The sequence below is a fragment of the Miscanthus floridulus genome, chromosome 17, assembly GCF_019320115.1.
Source record: "Miscanthus floridulus cultivar M001 chromosome 17, ASM1932011v1, whole genome shotgun sequence".
Lineage (NCBI taxonomy): Eukaryota > Viridiplantae > Streptophyta > Magnoliopsida > Poales > Poaceae > Miscanthus > Miscanthus floridulus.
In genome coordinates this window covers 37,206,617-37,226,267 of record NC_089596.1, presented here as the reverse complement: position 1 = coordinate 37,226,267, position 19,651 = coordinate 37,206,617, and the positions used below count along the sequence as shown (strand labels likewise).

At 42.5% G+C, this 19,651-nt stretch overlaps 1 protein-coding gene across 4 annotated transcripts; it reads right to left on the bottom strand.

Moving 5' to 3' along the window:
* Window positions 1-1,413: 1,413 nt before the first annotated feature.
* LOC136514910 (serine/threonine-protein phosphatase 5-like) lies at window positions 1,414-15,934 on the bottom strand. 4 transcript variants are annotated; one of them, XM_066508620.1, is made up of 14 exons: window positions 15,779-15,924; window positions 12,939-13,024; window positions 12,425-12,520; window positions 11,815-11,984; window positions 11,656-11,727; window positions 11,374-11,524; window positions 4,804-4,912; window positions 4,603-4,720; window positions 3,944-4,091; window positions 3,453-3,701; window positions 2,729-2,854; window positions 2,545-2,645; window positions 2,234-2,308; window positions 1,414-1,748 (listed from the first exon to the last, which is right to left on the bottom strand). In XM_066508620.1, the coding sequence occupies exons 3-14, from the start codon at window positions 12,495-12,497 to the stop codon at window positions 1,689-1,691; spliced, it is 1,452 nt and encodes a 483-aa protein (XP_066364717.1). In that variant the 5' UTR covers window positions 12,498-12,520; window positions 12,939-13,024; window positions 15,779-15,924; the 3' UTR covers window positions 1,414-1,688. The 4 variants fall into 4 exon arrangements, with proteins under 4 accessions (XP_066364717.1, XP_066364715.1, XP_066364714.1 ...); XM_066508618.1 differs by having other exon boundaries at window positions 12,425-12,571; window positions 15,779-15,923; XM_066508617.1 differs by lacking the exon at window positions 12,939-13,024 and having other exon boundaries at window positions 12,425-12,571; window positions 15,779-15,934.
* Between the last annotated feature and the right edge of the window lie 3,717 nt (window positions 15,935-19,651).

Genomic DNA, 19,651 nt, shown 5'->3' with positions numbered 1-19,651 from the left:
CCTCAGGATCATTTTGCCAAACCATAAGCAACATGTTTCTCCGGCATGTCAAACGTTACCACGGCAAGTTGCCTGGCGTGTTATCAGCAAGTCAATCCATACTATGTAACATTCAATTCTGAACTCACGCATAAGAGAACCAATAGCAAGACACTAGGACATCGTTGCCGATTTTATAGCTCGGATAGGTGAAAACTTCAACAATGGAAAATCCAAACCTGACGTCTTGTTGTATGTAGAGTGGCTTCTATTTTCTTGCTGGGCCCGTAACTGCAGTAGCTTGTGCTTGTGCAACCTGGTTGAAAATTAACACACCATACCATCCCCTCGTTAATGCAATGATGTGAAATGACGAACCTTGTTATCCACATGCTTTGGATCAACACAATCTAGGCCACGTTCGGCTTGCTGAAACTTGACTGAATTGGTTGAAAATACTGTTCTGACTGAATTGTTGCGAAAGAAAAACACTGTTCCGGCTAAAAAAAAAACAAGCTGAATAATGCGGATTATAAGGTAAGCCGAACGGGGCGCTAAGATGGAAGTTTGATCCGATAGCATGTCCGCACTCAATTCCCTAATCCAACCACACTGTTCTAAGAGCATCTCCAAGAGCACCCAATAACCCTTCTTAATCCATGATTTTTAGGGAGAATGAAAAAAAAAATCCATCTCCAACGACTCCCAAACTCACCTCCCAATCTTTTAACACTTGAAAAAAAACCTCCCAAATTCTAGGTTGCGTCTATCTTCTCCTTAAACGTCCATATCCTTCCTCAATCTAAAGGTGGAAGGTCAGACGAAGAATAAAGAGTAAAAAAAGAATTCCTAATGCAAATATACCAAAAAGAAAGAATATATAAAAATAATTAGGACAATTTAGATATAGTATAGAATTCCTGATGTAAAATTATCTTCTATATTTTAGAAGTAAATTATTAAAAACTGTTAAAGATGATCTTATTTATTTCTCCCAATACTCTTTGACGAGTTGAAAAACTCCATAGTTTTCTGAAAAAAAAAATTGGAACTCTTGGAGATGCTCCTACATGCTACCGAGTACCCGTTTACCATGAATGCCTTGCAAACTCATGCGTGCAGAGGGACCGCTGCAAATACGCCCGCCAGGAGAATGCAAACCCTGCTTCAACCAGAGTTCTATTCCACCACAAGCCCACGCCGACAGGCGACAAAACGGAGCACAAATTTCACTCTGAACATTTACAACATGGACACATGCCATTTATACAATTGATCCTAGTTCGCATTTTCAAAGACATGACCAGAATTATCACCAATGATACCAAACTACTATACGAGAACATTATGCGTTGAAATGTAAGGATTACTCAGATACGAGGAATTGTACTACTGAGGCACACACGTAATAATTTGATAAAAGTACTAAACGTGTGTATAACTAAGCTGATAAATAAATAAAGGAAATGACGATTTAGCAATTTTACAAGTAAACTAAAATCTAATGATCTAAGACTGTCTACTGATGGTTACAAGAATGACAACTCGTGCACAAAAATGGATGTACCATCCCAGTAAATCGAATCCCTTACATCACTTGATCTGTTGTACAGGGGAGCATATACTTAAACCTAGCAAGAAATGTGTTGGGAGCTGACAAACAACAGACTCATCTGATAAAAATTGCTAAACAGGGTTGCTATATTCTGTCATTGAAACATCCTGAGGAAGTTATTTGCATACGCCATCGGCCTCACATCAGGGTGTGGCTGCAAGATGCATCAGCAAATGTGAAAACCCCTTAATCAGATATCCAGTTGCTAATCAGATTGGTGCTAAAAAAGAAGTTTAACAGGAGCATGATAAAAGGATATTCAAAATGTCAACAAAGGGGAACCATAACCATGAGGAAATGCATTTGATAAGTAAAATGTGAAGGTGTTTCGAAATCTGGTGGTTTCCAGGTGATAACCACCTGAAGCGTGGAACCTAACAATTTTATGTTTTCTCATTGCTTCTTTGTTGGTTTGGTCCTCTGATTCCAGTTTCTGACAAAATGTGAATACTAATGTTCCACTAAAAGTTCAAGGTCATGTAAACACAAACTGGGCAAATTCTTAAAAACAGGCATTGTCCAGTTTTTGCCTCTGTTAGGATATAATTAAACCTTGAGCTTCAATCGACACTTCCCACATAAACAGCTTGTGCTAGTGATCCAAAGTTAACACAAACGAAAGAAAAGAGAACTACTCACCACAGCTGAGAAAGTAACAATATCTGGTTTCATCTCTGGAGCTGTGAAGCGAATAAATGCACCCTTGTTGCCCATCTGTATCAAAAATGCAGTTCACAAGATTAAAACAGCACGATATAGTGGTACATAAATTTGACAGCATAGATTAATAAATAAAAAATAGGACAAAAATTGACCAGAAGAACTCTGTTCTTTGCCTCAATAACAAAAAAAAAACATCAAGAAAAGCAATCAGCATTCAATGGCATAACAATGCAAATGGAAGTTGGTATAAGCAAGCAACACGGTAACATAAAGCTATACACCTATACCTGGTCACAGTAATTAGGCGCAGAGAAGACTGTTATAAGCTTCCCATCATGTTCAATTTCATAGCCTTCATCCTTTACTTCATGGGACCGGACAATAAGATCTGGCAACTCATCAAGAAAACAAAAGGTGAAAACATTTCTCGTGTAAATTCCCCTTCAGTAAATAAGATCCCACGATATTTACCCAGGTTATTTTCCTGTAAAAACTTCTTAGTCACATCTGCGCCAAAGGAAAGAGCAACACCACGTTTGCTTGGACCTCTTCCAAGCTGAGGCTGAGGGTCACTCCATAGTAGTTCACACATTAGACCTGCCATAAAGAACCAGTAGTAACATTGTGTCATATGCCCATCATTGCCAAGTAGCCAATAGAAAGATGGCATCATACATCCTGAAAGCATCAAGCCATGAAAGTATGAAACATGTCGAGAAGACAAGAACAGAGCATACGACACTTGATTAGGACCATCTGGGGGTCCTACCCAACCAGCATGTCCAAGACTTGGCGTGGGTGCTTACCTTACCCAGGAATTAAATTCAGTTTAGGAAATAGTACACACACATGGGTGCTTTCAATGATAAAGCATATAGAAATTTGGCTTCACTTTAAAAAGAATAATAGCTAACATTGTTCAACATTTTGACTCAAGTCCATAGTTCAGCTACTCCAAGTTAATGGGAAGAGTCATGTGTACATTGGGAATCTACGTCATGTGATACTGCAGCAAGCTGACCAGGTAATAGAGCTTTAAGAAGACAGTAAAAGAAAACTCAAACCATGAACACTGTAGACATACACATAATAGCTAAATCAAGTGTAGATGAACTGCCACAGTAGGAAATCATTTCATAATATTAGTTGGAAATAAGCAGCATCAACCAAGTATAGAAAAAAGAGGATATTATACCTTCTTCAGGTGGTTCACAGAAACGATCAATGGACCCGATGTCTGAAAGTTTCACCCCATCAACACTAAACAGCCCTCCATGAACCACAAAGACCTTGTTGTTGATGACATGCGCAAGAGGTAACCAACAAAAGACTTCAGCAAAAAGTTCAACAAAGGTTTCGCCCAGCTTTGACCTCACTTCCCCCTCAAAGCCATATATTTTGTTCATGCTCTTGCTTTCATGATTTCCTCTTGCAAGGTACATAGCTGAAAGATTAAAAAGATTCACCAGTGCAATATTAGTACATCTACAAATTAAAGGCCATGTTTATCAAAAGTTAACATAACACCAGAACTGCTCAAGTAACAATATCGTGAGTGGGTTGGATCTTGGAGAGGCCTTGTATTCTTGTTAATGAAATGACACGAAACAATCCTGCATCTTTCAAGAGAAGAAACAAACTGCCCAATGTTGCTCAGTTCACGGAATTAACAGTATGTGAGAATACCTTTTGGATAGAGGCACTTGAAAGCAAAAAGGGTGAGTATGACTTCAACAGAGAAAGATCCTCTGTCCACAAAATCACCATTGAAGAGGTAAGGATTTTCTTCTGAGGGAAGCCCATTGAGGTCAAATATGTTGAGCAAATCAAAGTACTGCACAGGGGAAAAACAAGATTAACAATGCCAACCAGTGCAGCTTAAAGGAATCATATGGCAATACAAATTTTAGCCAGGCCAAGTGAAATCACTATTTCAGATGTCCAATCCCCTCAGGTACTCAAGATCTCTATAATCACTGTGCATCAAGGCTAATGTTTCTTCTTTCTTCCTATGTCAAATTTTAGAAAATGACAAGCTTTATTTCTACTTTATGTTATACTAATAGTTTAATACGGCACATCAAAAAGAGATACAAACATGTTCCATAACTGCAATACCTTATTTTACAAGACCAATCTGTTTGTTAATTTGTAGGTGGGCAACTACAGTTGAAAATAGGCAGTTTCAAATACAGATGAATTAAAAGGAGGTAGCTTGAGATACAACTTTAATAGAGTGATGATGCAGTCATTTTGCGTTCTTCTCTTAGCAAGTATGCACAAAACAATGGAGTGAACAAAGTCTAAACAATCACTTCAAGTGATGCCCCGTTAAACATAAATACCTGGCCATGCACATCACCGCAAACTGTAAAATGCCCACCATTTGGAACATCCACATCAACAAGGGAAGGCATCGAACGCAGCAAATCCAAGGTTTTTAGCACAATCTGATAAGCATATCTACATTGACAAGTTAACGAAGAAAATGACTCAGAGAACAGATAAAGACAACAAGAAACATGTTCCATTATGAGATATTGTACCTTTTATGTATGCATTTCTGCTTCTTAAATTCATCCAACATTGCTTTGACAAAATCTATCGTTATTTCTTCCCCATCAATTCTTGGTCCCGCATAATGTGGCTCTACTTCTAGTGAACGAAAAGAATTGTGCACCTTAATTAGAATGTGAAATAAGCAGACATAAGTTGTACAAATAAGAGAAGTCTCCACCCACTCAAAAAAGGAAAGCACAAGACTTACATGATAAATAGACATTCAAACTTCCAATGGAACAACACAAGATGGCATAATTCACAATAAAGTTAGTTGAGTTTCTGTAGCATGATAGCATCAAATGGATGGGAACTAATAAGTCCACAGTAGGTATAGTTTTTTAATAAAGTAGCCAACGATGACTGGACAGGCTCGTATCCCTTATTAGAAGGTGCAAGAGAAACTCTTAATCACCCACAACAGCTATAAAGACACCTGCGACCATGCATTTCACTTTTAGCCATGACTACTAAGGCCCTGTTTGGATCCCTCCATCTAAAGTTTAGTCACTAAAGTTTAGATCTAAAGTCTCCAAACAAGTGGTCTAAATTTAGATCTAAACTTTAGCTAACCCCTAAAAAGCATTTTAGACCATTAGACCAGAAAACAGAGCTAAAGTGGTCTTTGTGTTGGTTTCTCACAGCTCCCACGCGCAAAAGACGTTGTTGCCCCTGTGAACATCTGTTCGTCCTGCCTCTCTCCGGAAAAAACTCCGTGAAAAAGCATCGGGCGCCAATCTTCCCCACCCAGACTCCCCACGCCCCGACCTAGCCATCCCATCATTGGCCGGCCTTCTCACCGCTTCCCCCTCCTCGATTCTACCACTGCCGACTATCCCACCACCTCCTCCCACCGCGCATCCGACCAGTAGCGCTGTCACTCCGAGTTGAAGAAGCAGCGCCTCTGATGGATCCCGACGACGATGCGTCCATGCACCCTGAAGATCCCCTCCCCTATGATTTCTTCTCCCAAACCGCCCTCGTGCCCTCCAGTCAAGACAGCATGGTCGACCTCAACTTGTCGGCAGCTTTTGATTTCCCACACATGGGGTCGTACCAAGATATTCTTGAATCGACGCCGGTTGAAGATGGAAGCAGTGGTGACCGTGGCATTCGAGGCGCCCGTGGCAGCAGAGGCAACCATGAAGGAACTGGAGTTGATGCTGGCAGAGGCGGCCGTGGCGGCGTGGGTGGATCTGCTGCTAGCAGAGGCGGTCGTGGTGGCTGTGTCGGCATCGCTGGGCGTGGCGGGCGTGCTGGAGCTGTGCCGCGGGCTACTTCTGGCAAAGCCCCAGCGAGTGTTGATGGAAGTAGCAATGGCCCAATGCCATCCCGCGCTCCTTGCACGGCTCGAGCAGCTAACAATGGTGGGCGTGGAGGCTCTCTGTCCAAAGTCGGCACTAGGCTACCATCCAGTGCAGCAGCCGTGGGCGGCACCTCGGCAAGCCACCAAGGCCCTCCAGAATTTGAAGATCCTGTAGGTATGACCGAAGAAATTGACAGAGCAGGCACCGGCTTTGAAGGTGCTGGTATTGAAGAAGGGGATGAGAAACTCTTGGAAATAATTTTTCGGTCAGCACACCTTATTTGATCCAAAATATGATTACAGTTGTCTTTTTCTTTCACAAAGTAGCTTTCTAAGTTCTGCATTCATGGTCTCAATTTGCAAATTTTAGAATTGGTATGTACATAGGTGAATAGAGTGACGAGGTCGCCTTTAGGTGCCCCGATGGCTTTTCGTTGCTTTTCTTATAGTTCACACAAGCCTCTTTTTTCCTGTGATCCTTTCATGCATCTGAACAGAGGCTACTAGGTCCTGTCAAAATGCTTGAACCTGATGGTGTGTTGGTCCATTTGCTTATGATGTGTCCTTTACCAAAGCACTGTGGTACAGCCAAACTGCAGCATACCAAAACTTTATGCTGTGCTGATTGGCTAAATGTTGCAGCCAAATTGGTCCATATTTTTTCTGCCTACATGTTGCAAAATTACATCTTGTTAACATTTTATTTTTCATTTGAAACAACGTAGATGGGTAATCGCTTTGACAAGGCAAATTGGTCTGCTGAAAATACTTCTATTTTCTGTGAAATTTGTCTTGAGGAAAAGAGGGCAGGCAATCATAGCAATGGATTCATTACTAACAGGGGTTATGTGAATATATCTGAGAAGTACTACAATAGTACCCACCTAAAACACAGTAGGAAACAACTGAGAAACAGATGGGGTCAATTGAAGAGGCTCTATCAGTTTTGGCCGTACCTCAACGAACACACTGGTCTGGGACGCAATGCTAATGGCTCGGTGATGGCTGATGATGAATTCTGGGATACACACACAAAGGTATTGATGACACAGCTTTTATGTTTAGTTCATGCGTATAGGCTATCCTAATTAATGTTGACACTTGTTTACTTTGTTTCAGAACAAACCCGAACGGCGGAAGCCAGATCTGGACCTCCAGACAATCTTTCACACTTGGAGGAAATATTTGAACAAGTCGCAGTTGATGAGTCTTCAGCCTGTATTCCAGGTGAAATAATTGGAGATGGAATTGATGAGGTTGAGGACCAGGAGGAAGATGGGATGGAATACAGCCCAATGAGTATTAGTGCCAGGAAGAGAGCCAGCAGCACTACAACTACTGCCACGAGTCCTACAAAAAAAACAAAGAGTCCTATGGTGAAGGTGCTGAAAGGAACACTTGATGAGAACGTCAAGGAAGAAAGTTCAGGTGATAAATTGGCCAAATCAATGAAGAAAGCTCTCCAATTGGCAGTGAAAAGTGGGGCAGCAGAATATAGTATCGAGTATTTCATGGCTACCAATTTGTTTGTGAAGGCTGAAAACCGTGAGGCATTCTTCAATTTCACCACTAAAGAAGCTAGGCTCATATGGTTGAAGAGGTGGTGCACCATGAAGAAGTTGTACTAGATGAACTAGGATAGTGGGACAGCAGTAGTGCCTATCTTTATTTTCATGAATTTATTGTTTTCCATATACTTTGAATGTTTGCATGAACTTCCTATGAATGTTTGCTTATTATTAATGTTTGTTTGAACTCTGTTTACTATCAGCATGGTGTAATATTGAAATGGTTTTTTTTTTATTGTTGACACTTGTTTACTGTAATCAGCTTTCTAACGTGTGGGGGTGCCTTATTTGTAGACGATTTTTACATCAAGTGATGAAGAAGACAATGCAGTTGAGGTGGCACAGGAACATCGTAGGAGGAAACGACAATTAGCTTCCATTGCTTGCATTACTGGTACGTACTATTTTGAAACTTACATGAACAAATCGACACAGAGGACTGTGGAACTATCGGGCATTGATTGGGTTATGAGGACATTGAACAATTCTAGATCTTTTTACGACATGTTTAGGATAAGTAGGGAAATGTTTTACAGACTGCATGATTTGCTAGTTACATCATATGGCTTAAAGTCTTCATGTAAGATGTCGTCAATAGAAGGTTTGGCCATGTTTTAAATGGATGGTTGGTGGCCCTCCCGGTTAGACAACCAGAAAATTGTTTTGAGAGGCCAATCGAGACAGTCAGTAGGAAATTTGATGAAGTATTGCAGAGTGTTTACAGGCTGTAAGCAGATGTTATCAAACCAAATGATCCTGAATTTAGAACGGTTCACCCTAGGTTGGAAGGACCTCGATTTCATCCTTTTTTTGATAATTGTATTGGAGCCATAGATGGGACACATATACCAGTAGTTGTGCCAGTGTCAAAGGTCGTTCAGCATTCGGGTCGGCATGGTAACACTTCCCAAAATGTATTAGCCAATTGTGACTTCGATATGAGGTTCACCTTTGTTCTAACGGGATGGCCCAGGTCAGTCCATGATATGAGAGTGTTCAATGATGCTACAAATAAATATGGTCACAAATTCCCACATCCTCCACCAGGTCATATTGAATGTCATTTGGTATTTCATCTAATTATTCATAGTACCATCTGCCAGAGTTCAGACAAGGACCGAGACCTAGTGGACGAAATGAGGTATTCAATTTTCATCACTCATCTCTTCGTAATGTCATAGAGCGTTCTTTCGGCGTTTTGAAGATGAAATGGAGGATCTTGTTGGGCTTACCGTCATATCTGACGCCAAAGTAAAGCCAAATAATACTGTCATGCATGGCTCTCCATAATTTTATTCGTGAAAGTGCAATAGCAAGAAAAGAGGTTCAGCAAATCTCAGCCCCTCCTACCTGTACATCTACAGCTGAAATTTCAGACGACGGTTCTACGGGGCTTCACTTGCTCGCGAGCGGTAGGGGGGACTGGAGCCCCCCTAGCCCCACCGCTGGCTCCGTGCCTGCCAATGCCTGAGGAACCTTCATCTGAGCCAAAGGGTGGCAATCAACATGGCAGTGGCGAGGATCATAACATGAATACCTTCTGTGATAACATCGTTAACGCTTTGTTTGCTAGGCGAGAGTGATGTACATAAGCAAAAGTAGCACAGAATCATGTCTCCAAAATTATATGTACCCAGTGCAGAGAGCTCCCGCTCTGTGCGGGGTCTGGGGAAGGGTGTTAGTGGCAAGCCTTACCCTCGCCTGTGCAATGCGAGGAGACCGCGACTCGAACCCGGGACCTTCCGGTCACAGGCGGTAAGACTCTCCAAAATTATATGTACTTTGTAAAAAACATTTTCTTTGATTATAGTCGGTCGTTATGTGGATGAACATTTTTTATTGACCTATCTGCTGTACCAAGTTTAAAAATTATTTATCAATACCAATCTGGTTCATTATTTTAGCAAGCAAACAACGGCAGAAAAAAAAATTGAAGACGTACAGCCACCAGACCTCACTTGCATGCGCATCGCAACGGCTCAAAATCCTAGGGGTATAAAAGTCCGTTTAGTCAACCAGGACTAACCTTTAGACCATGATCCAAACAGTCTTGTGGTCTAAAGTTTAGTGGCTAAAGTTTACTAAACTTTAGCCACGAAACTTTAGACCTGAGAATCCAAACAGGCCTTAAGCATCCTCAAGTTTACTTCTACCTATTCATTCAGCATTCTCCATTCCAATCCAAATGGAGCAACATTATTGGAAAATGTGATGCCTACCTCAGTAATGTTTAATACAAGAATTATGAGCAACCAAAATCATATAAATGCATATGCCTCAAACCACACCTGCACCTCAGCACCTTTTCTGAACTATTTAGGGTTATACAGTAACTAATAAACCTAAAGCACATTTTTACAAAAGCATAATGAACACACAACTCTAAGGCATATGATTCAACAAAAGCTAATGCATGCCCACTAGCACACGATTCTAACCAACATTACTATATAAAGACAATAGTAAAATCGGTCATACTAAGTTATCGAATTCCACACTGCAACCATTCCAAGGGGAGAGGAAAGCTATTCCTCCCAAATACCTAGGACTTCAACTCCACACACATGCGCTTCCAAGAGTCCATGTGGAACCGTTGATTGAAAGGTCGGTAAAAGATTGCAGGGGTGGCAAGGACGCCTACTTGTAGGGCATGCACACAGAACAGAACACGGTGGCAGGGTCCAAGACTCTAGACTCCGAGCAGCCAAGTGGTGAGCACAACCAATTTATAGGTTTGTTTGTTTCATTGGTTAATTACCTAATTTAGTTGGTTAATTTAGGTACTATGGTAAGAGTAAATATGGATCAGAAATAAAGAAGGCAATGGCAATGAGAAGTATAGTAATTCTCATTTGTGTTCTTATACGTTTTGATGAATGGGCATAACAAATCTGGGATACTGGACCGTAGATTTGAGACACTGCCTATGCTATCGAGTCCGCCACACCCTTTTTTTATCCTCTGCCACTGGTGCCAAGTCTGCTTATAAAATCCAATTCACTGGGTCCTTCGAGCCATTCAGCAACAACTTGTTTTGGAAAGCAGAGACGGAAAATAAATGCAAGCTCTTCGCATGGACCCTAGTTCAAAACAAACTCTAACATCCAACAGTCTAGCGAGGAGAGGATGGCCACATCAGACTTCATGTGCACTCTATCATGGACAGAAGGAAACTAGGCTGAATCTGTGTCTGCTATGCCCTTTCAGAGTGAAGTCTGGAAGCAGGTGCTTCTTCCCTCATATCCGGACTCCTAATTCTAATTTCCAACTCCATTAAGGATTGGTGGGAAGCGGCAATTAAAACGGTGTCAAAAGACAAGAAATGTGCCTTTAATGCTGCAAGCATTTACAGCATGTCCATCTATCGAAAGAAAGAAACCAACGGATTTTCCAAAATGAAGGATCCACATCCCTAGCTTTGGCGAATGAAGGAAGACGTAGAACAACGGCAGCATGCTTTTTGGAGGTGTAATGGGAGTCTTAGTCCTTTGACAGTATTAGTATGTGCTAATCTTGGTTGTGCCCATCCTTCTGGGGAGCTTTGTGGCCCTTAGGAGCAAAAAATTATTCATTACTTCTCCCCTTTAATGCAAGGCAGAGCTACCGCCAATTTTCTTTCGAAAAACATTAGAACATGGAGCAACTAGTGAGCAAATCCCCAGCAGAATTCAAAAACCAGATACCTATGATATGGTAGTCGATAGAGTCCACCACGGAGCGCCTCTCAGCATCTCCAACAGAAATTGCTTCTTCAAAACGGATTTTTTGGACAGCTTTCTCACACTCTTTCAACTTTCTTGTAGCGTCTGGATCATTCGGACATATTTTTTTAACCTGGGAAAAGATTGTTTTTTCTAATTTAAAACAGAAAACCAGAAGTAACAAAATTTACTACCCAATATATATTGGCAGTCAGTAGTCTAGGTCACTAGGAGATATGTACACAAGTAGAGCAGTTTGCTAACCTGCTGAAAATCCTTCAGGGCTTCCTTGAACTTTCCCATGGCAAGATATGCTGCGCCACGTCTATAATAACCCTACAAAAAAAGATAACTTCAATAATGCAGAAACTAAAAAATAAAGAGACCATGTCAGCAAGAGGTGGCACTGGCATCATCACTTACTTTTGAATATCTAGGATCAATTTCGATGGCTTTTGTAGCATCCTGCACAGCACTTCCATATTCCTCTAATTTTGTGTGTGCAAATGCACGGTTTGCAAAGTAAACTGCATTCGAACTATTCAGCTCAATGGCTTGACTGTAAAGCTCTATAGCCTGCGAGAACTTGTTTGCTGGAGAAAATAGATGTAAGTAGTAAGTGCCACAGTTCAAAGAGAACATTAAAGAAGATCCCAGATTACAGCCAGATATATTTAAAATTTTAATGTAAAGGAATATCAGTAGCCAAAATGCCAAATAATGCTCTAGATGGTTTAGTGAGTGGATCAAGTATAAGTCACACTTAATTTTCATTGATTGAGACATACGACTTTCAAATTTAGTGCAAGATTTAGCATACAAACCCTAGTATGTCCCAATCTTCTTTTTAGCCACCATTACAATTCACAGAAAAATAGTAGGTCATATTATCATAATTGAATTTATCTTTTGCCCACTACAATAAGGTACTCAGAAGTAATTTTTACATAGTGAAAACACACCTACATGGAGTATTAGGGGAAAAAAGTTAGTACTCAGCTACAATGAAGAATCAGGTCAAATCCTAGCATACCCTTGAAGGCATCATTCGCCTTAAGTTTAAATTCCTCAGCCCTTTGCACATCTGAATTTGCAGTAGCATCCATGATAGTTATTATCCTTCAGCTGCCTACCAAAAGGATAATTTCATATGAAGACTTAAAGACCCTTTATCCACAAACTGCATGTGCAAAAAGAAAATAAGTTTGTGAAAGAACAAAGGAAGTACAAGAGTATCACACACAAGCATAACTGAAAGATAAATGCTTTAGCACCTTTTCTAGAAACTTACGATCCATAGTTTCATGACAGTAGAACTTATCACAAAGCCAGCATTTGAAAATATGCACCCCCGAATTCTAATGCACCCAGGCCCACACTATAACACACACATACTAAAAGTGGAAATTAACAACTTAATGAGATCACAATGTTTCTAGAGATGGAAAGTAGAACTATCACTGCTAATTATTCACTTTAAAAAAATAGACCAACCTAGGAGAACTAGGTGTCATTTTATTAAGAAGAAAATAGGCACACGAATTCACCTCGGCGAGGACTTGAACTTGTGTGGTCTGGGCATACATCCACACCCTTGACCAACAGCTAGCTCAGCTTCCTACTTAATTATTCACTTAGAGTGCAGAATACAGGAGGGTAGTCAGTAGTCGTATCATGATAAACCAGTAGCAGTCAGTAGTCGTATCATGATAAACCAGTAGCAAAGGAGCATGAAGCCGACCTTGCAAAATTCTGCAGCACAAACCTCGATGGGCAGTGAATCACAAAAAAAAAAAAAAAAAAAAAAAAAAAAAAAAAAAAAAAAATCGCTGTGCAGTCCTAACAGAACCATCCACCTCCTAGAGCAATACCATCACAACCCTTACCCAGTCACTCCAGGTACTGGTCCACATCACAAGCCCATCTCTCAGTATCACCCAAAACTCCAAGGATATGATTTTGACATCGGGACCACCAGATACCTTCTCATTAAAGGTTTCTCTTTTCTACAGAAACCATCTTGCATGCTCTTACTCGACCCTGAAACTTTGCTTCCTCTTTTTCACCCCAGAACCTAAACACTAAAGTTGGGCTTTTTGGGAAGGACCCAAGCCCCAGCCCAATATCCTCCCCATTTATGAACACATTATATGCCCAAACCTAATCTCATGTCACAACAATCAGATAGAATCAAGACATAAAAAAATGAGTTAAATGCATGAGCGGCCCCTGAACTTGTCAAGAGGTGTCACTTAGGTCTACGAACTCTGAAAATGCATTTCTGGGTCCCTATTCTTGTTATATCGTGCACCACAGGTCCATATTAGCCACATGGTCATTTGTTGCTGATGTGGTATGACAGCATGGCATGCATTTTTACATTTAGACGGCAAGGCAATGGCTTCTGTGGCCAGAACGGAACATTCTGATTGGAGAGGAAAGAGAAACGAAATTATATTTTAGGTGCATATATGGGCTGTCTGGGCCACTCTAGCCTAGGTGCAAAGGTGCATTCTAGCCCAATAGAATATATGGGAGCATGATTTAGGGCACGTATAGAGAGCATAGTCACAAAGTTCCTGGGTCGATTGGGTCGTGGAACGTGGTACGTTACTTGCGATAGGTTATATGGCGGGGTCAAAAATGGCCCCGTGTAACCAGGTTGGGGACGACATTCCTGGATCAGGTGTCAATGCTTTCAACCCTGTTTTATGTGACTAGACTGGATTTTTTTGGAACAGCTCTCCAAATGAGGATTTAGGGTGTGAAGAACGCAAAGATGCTTATATAGACACTTAAAGAGAGAGACCAAATGCCACATCAGTAAGCTTTTCCACAAGAGCTATTCTACAATGGAAACAATTATTTCACACATGCTTAAATTGGTAAATTTAGGAGCTTGTTTAAGCACTTGGCCGCCCAATGCATTTACATCATAATGTAGTTATTTCTTTACATGGAGACAAGCGTCGGGCTCCTGTAAAAGATTGAAGCACCGGGCGCCCTATGCGAGCGCCGATTCAGCATGCAAGCACCCATGATGCTTCGAGGTAGCTTACACATGGCATGAGATTTTAATAACTGTCCTTAGGTGTCTGCTAAGAGCCCTGCGATGTACGTGCCCTTAAAGGGTGGGTATTAGGGGTGTGTTTGGTTGCCTGCATCTCCTTCGTCTTGGCTGTGTGGATCCGTATAATATGAAAAAGAAGCTTGTTTGGTTGCCTGCTGAGTGGATGCAGCCTGCATGAGCGGATGCAAAAATACGCCCCCATCCTGGCCTGGTGGATACGCTCAAAATGAGCTTCACTGGACATTCTAGTTGGGTAGATGCAGTGTATTTAATGCGGTCCCACGTGTCAGCCTCTCAGGTTTGATAGACTGCATCCGCTCATGCAAGCAACCAAACGGCATCTCGGTTTTTTGGCATCCGCTCATGCAACCTCATCAAACACCTTCTTTTTATGAAATACGGTTCCACTCGGCCTGCATCCACTCAACCAGGATATGCAATGCAACCTCTATACACCAACCAAACAAGCCATAGAGAGATTGCTGGAGATGCTCTAACTTGGTGTCTAAAAATTTAATTAGTGCATGTCATTTATAGTATCAATAGAAAAGAAAGGCATTGATTGCATCTCTGTAATGTCGGTGATTGGTTGAGGGGCATCATAGTCATCTCCCTTTCACCTTAATCTGTCTTAAAATTCTTACAAATGCGTACATTTGTGGACAGGGGAGTATAAATTATAAGTATGTTCAGTGCAAAGAAATTATACAGCTAGATTCATATTTCAAAATGCTTCCAAATTATATCAGTTTCCTAGTTACAAATGATATGTTTTGTGATAACATAACATTAAAGACAAAAGGAAAACAAGTATGCCTCTATAAAACTGTGGAACAAAGGGAGTACCTTCTAAACAATATTTTGCTAGGTGCTGATCACTTTAGTTCTACCAAATGACCCCAGCAAGAAACTATAACGCAATTAAACATAATGACAGTCCTAGGGGCGTCACTGTTGAACAGCACATCCATTGAAAGCACAAATCGCAGGTTTCAAGTATCTTTCGCAGCAGCATGGTTCGCACAGCAGAAAGGGATATCTTAGCACAAGACAGGGGCTGACCCAGTTAAAGGACATGGGCGTACACGTGTATACCGGATAATTTTTGCAAAGCAATCGAAGTTAGCAGGCATAATACATGCGTATACACTTGTAATTGGATTCAGATCTGAATACAAATAGTATGTTAGGGTTTGGGCGCACGGCTTCGCACAGCAGCAAGGGAAGACCAAGGGGCGGCGTGCCTACCAATAGGAAGTTAGGGTTTGGGCGCACGGCTTCGGACAGCAGGAAGGGAAGACCACGAGGAAGGCGTACCTGGTGGTGCTCGTCGCCGGCGAAGGGGCCGTAGTAGGGCGGCAGCGACGGCCGGCGCAGTCGTCGAAGGTGGGGTGTTGAGCGCACGCTGCCACGCTGGGGGTGAGATGGAAGAAAACAAAAGGCATTTTGCTTGCAGCGTTCAGGTACAACCTACAGGTAGCTCGGGTGCGGGTGCGGGTGCGGGTGCGGTACAGAGCCGGCCTGACGTTTTACTCCGAGGCTGTGTATATAGTTCGTGAATTTTCAGGATTTGGTTACGGTAGTATTTTTATTTTTATTTAATAATTATTGTTTAATTATAGATTAATTAGGTTTAAAATATTCGTCTTGTAATTTCTAACTAAATTGTGTAATTAATTTTTTTTCGTCTACATTTAATGCTCCATACACGTATCGCAAGATTCGGTGTGATGGCTATTGTAGCTAAGGATGGCAACGGGACGTACCCGTCGGGTATTGCCAGAACATTATCTTCCCTGCTATGGAGAATTCATCTCGTTCCCGTCTCCGTTAACTGTCTCGGGTATAGATTCTTGCTCATCTCCGTACCCGTCGGGCATCGGTCGGATAACAGATACCCGACGGGTACTGCATACCCGATAAACAAGAACACTTGGGGTCGCAGCTTTGCAATCGGAGACGTTTCTTCTTCGCCTGGGTATAAGTGTTGGAGTCTCGGAGATGCCGAGGAGAAGGAGCGAGGTTACGAGGAGGACGAGCAAAGGTGGTAGAGAGATTGAACTGAGAAAGCGAGGGGCACGAGAGCTCGTGAGACAGGCGTGCTTGTACTGCTGACGGAGATGGTGAGAAAAAATTGAACTAGAGTTCCTAGAACACACAAACTATATATATGATTGTTCAGATTTAGGCAAAAATACATATGTTGAGCTTCTTTGGGCCTAATACTCGCATGATAGCTCAAATAGTCGGGTTCCCCAACGGGTAACGGGGACGAGTAAACATGAAACATTCTCGTACCCGCTATACCCGTCGGGGATGGATTCTTGCCCATTTAGATACCCCGCGGGTAAAGATTTGATCCTATCCCCGTCCCCTAATGGATCAAATACCCGTCGGGTATCGGGTATCGGGGCCCGTTGCCATCTTTAACTGTAGCATTTTTTGGGAAAGTTTTTGAGAACTAAACAAGCACTGATTTTCTAGCACGATTGAAAAAACTTATATATATATATATAGGCCTCGTTTACCCTAAAGTTTACTCTCTTTCATATTAGATGTTTAGACATATGCATGCAGTATTAATATAGACTAAAAATAACTAATTACACATATTACGACTAATTTGTGAGACGAATTTTTTAAACCTAATTAGTCCATAATTTGGCAATGTGGTGCTACAGTAAACATATGCTAATGACAGATTAATTAGGCTTAATAAATTCATCTCGTGGGATTACTGATGGATTCTGTAATTTATTTTTTTATTAATATCCGAACACCACATGTAACACCCGATGTAACTTTTCTAAACTTTACTCCTGGATTTAAACACCACCATACTCTCCAACAACTCGTTATCTCGACTCTCAATTAGGTAGTGTTTGGTTCGAAGTCAACGTAGAGTGAGATGGTCCCGCCTTTAATTTCTGGGACGGAACAGGACGGGACGAGACGAGAATGGAATGGCTCTATTTTTTGTTTGGCTGACAAGGGACGGGATCGACCCATTTTATGTTTGGTTGGAGGAATAAATAGAAATAGGATGGATAGTGGATTTGACGTTGTTTGCTACTGTTTGGTGGACCCACGTGTCAACCTCTTTCTTCTACACCCATGCAGCTAGCTCGTCGTCCAAACTCTTTGCTTACTTTTTTCTTTTATTTTTTCTTCCCTTCTCTCTATTCTCTCTCCACATTATCTGGTAGTCCACCACACAACACCACACATGCCTAAGCGCCGCCGCGGGTCAACTCCCGCTTCCCAGCATCACCATCGCAGGTCACTCCGCCACTGTCTCAGACCGCGTGCGGGCTCACCACCCTGCCCCACGCCGGCGATACGCGAGCTCGCCCGCTCATCGCCGCTACGGGCCACGCGCAAGCTCCCTGTCGTGCCCCCAAATAGGTCGTGCACGAGCTCCCCGTTGTGGGCTACGCGAGAGCTCAGGTGCCGCACCTCACCCCTGGAGCCAGCCCCACGAGCTTCAGCCACCACTGCTACGCCCGCCATCGTCACTACTCAGTCATCCACGCGAGAGTTCGCTTAGCCAGAGCTCACATGCGACAGATCTCACTGGGGAGGATGGAGCGCGAGGCCACGATGAAAGGTCCTTGTTTGATTTTGGTAATTGAGTGACAACCTAGGTGGACTAATTATGTCTAATGTTAGATACACAGGTTATTAGTCTACAGGTACATGTGTATGAGCAACATATGCCATAGAGGTGAAAATGGCTTGAAGATGTTGCAAAGCTCACATATGTGATGAAGGAGCTCATTGCATATAGAACATGACATGAAGTCATATGACTAAGATAGAGAAGATCAAGACAATACTTGGCTTGATGGACCGGTTGTAGGCGTGAAGGGCAAGTTGGAGGCTTTGGAGCGATGGACCGTATGACGGTGAAGCTTGAGAAAGACTTAGCGCCGATGGACAAAGGCAATAGTGAAGAGCAAGTGATGTCAAGATCGATGAACCAATAAGGTCACATGATGATATAAAGTGGATCATATCATTTGTGATTGGCTGATGCATGTATTGCATCAACATTGGAAGAGATGGAATGAAATGCGCAAAGCAAAGGTATATTTATAAGGCATTTTATTTCACCGGTTAAAGGTGTGTAGAGAAGTTTATGGCCGGATTTAGTATAGATGGCCGCTATCAAGAGGGGCAAACTTATTTGCATATTGGTCATCTAGAGCCACTCGAGTGATCTAACTTTGCATCGTTGCTAGGATCGAGTGGCGTGGTGAATTGAGTGACTAATCCTTTGAGAAATATTTGTGAAAAGCTAACACACGTGTACAAGGTGGTGAACACTTGGTGGTGTTAGCACAATTGCAAGGGTGTTGGAAAAGGTGAAGAAGAGGAGGTGAAACCAGGCTCGGGGTGCTGCCTGGAGGGCACTGCCACCCCTTATCCAGTGGCACCGCCACCCCTAGGGTAGTGCCCACCTCCCCTCAGCTAAGGAGCGCAATGAAGAGCATGTCACCGCCGTGTCCGGTGTGCACCACCAGGGGTTGTTCGGTGCACCATCGGGGGCACCTCCCCTTTTTACCTGAGGGTTGCCAAAGTGGGTTGGTCACCGCCATGGCGATAGCGGTGCACCGCCACTTTATTCTAGAGAGGAGGGTTTTCGGGTGGCTGGGTGGGTGGTCACTGTCACCCCTAGGGCAGTGCCACCGCCACCCTATCCGATGACTAATGGCTAGTTGAAATAGCCGTTGGAATTCGACCGTTGGGCGGACACCGCCATGTTCGGTGCCCTCGCAGAAACCAACAACTTTGCTCCAACGGCTCTATTTGGCTTGGGGCTATAAATAGAGGTGGAGCTTGGTCATGGGCTGGTCGTTGAGCACCCTTAAGCCTTGGTGGCTTGTGTAGGTGTGCTTGGGAGCCCTCTAACTCACATACGCTTGATAGTGATCATCCTATTGAGTGTGAGTGTGATTCTAGCACGATTGCATCATGAGGTTGCATCGAGTGGTAGTAGGTGATCGAGTTGCAAGCCAGTGATGCTTGTTACTCTTGGAGGTTGCCACCCCATAGACGCCTTGGTGGCTTGTGACTCCATTGAAGCACATGAGAAGATTGTGCAGTGCTCCAGAGGAGGATTTGTAAGGGGGATTGTGCTCACCCCGCGAGGATCATGAAGCCACCATCCTCTCAGATCGGTGAAGACCA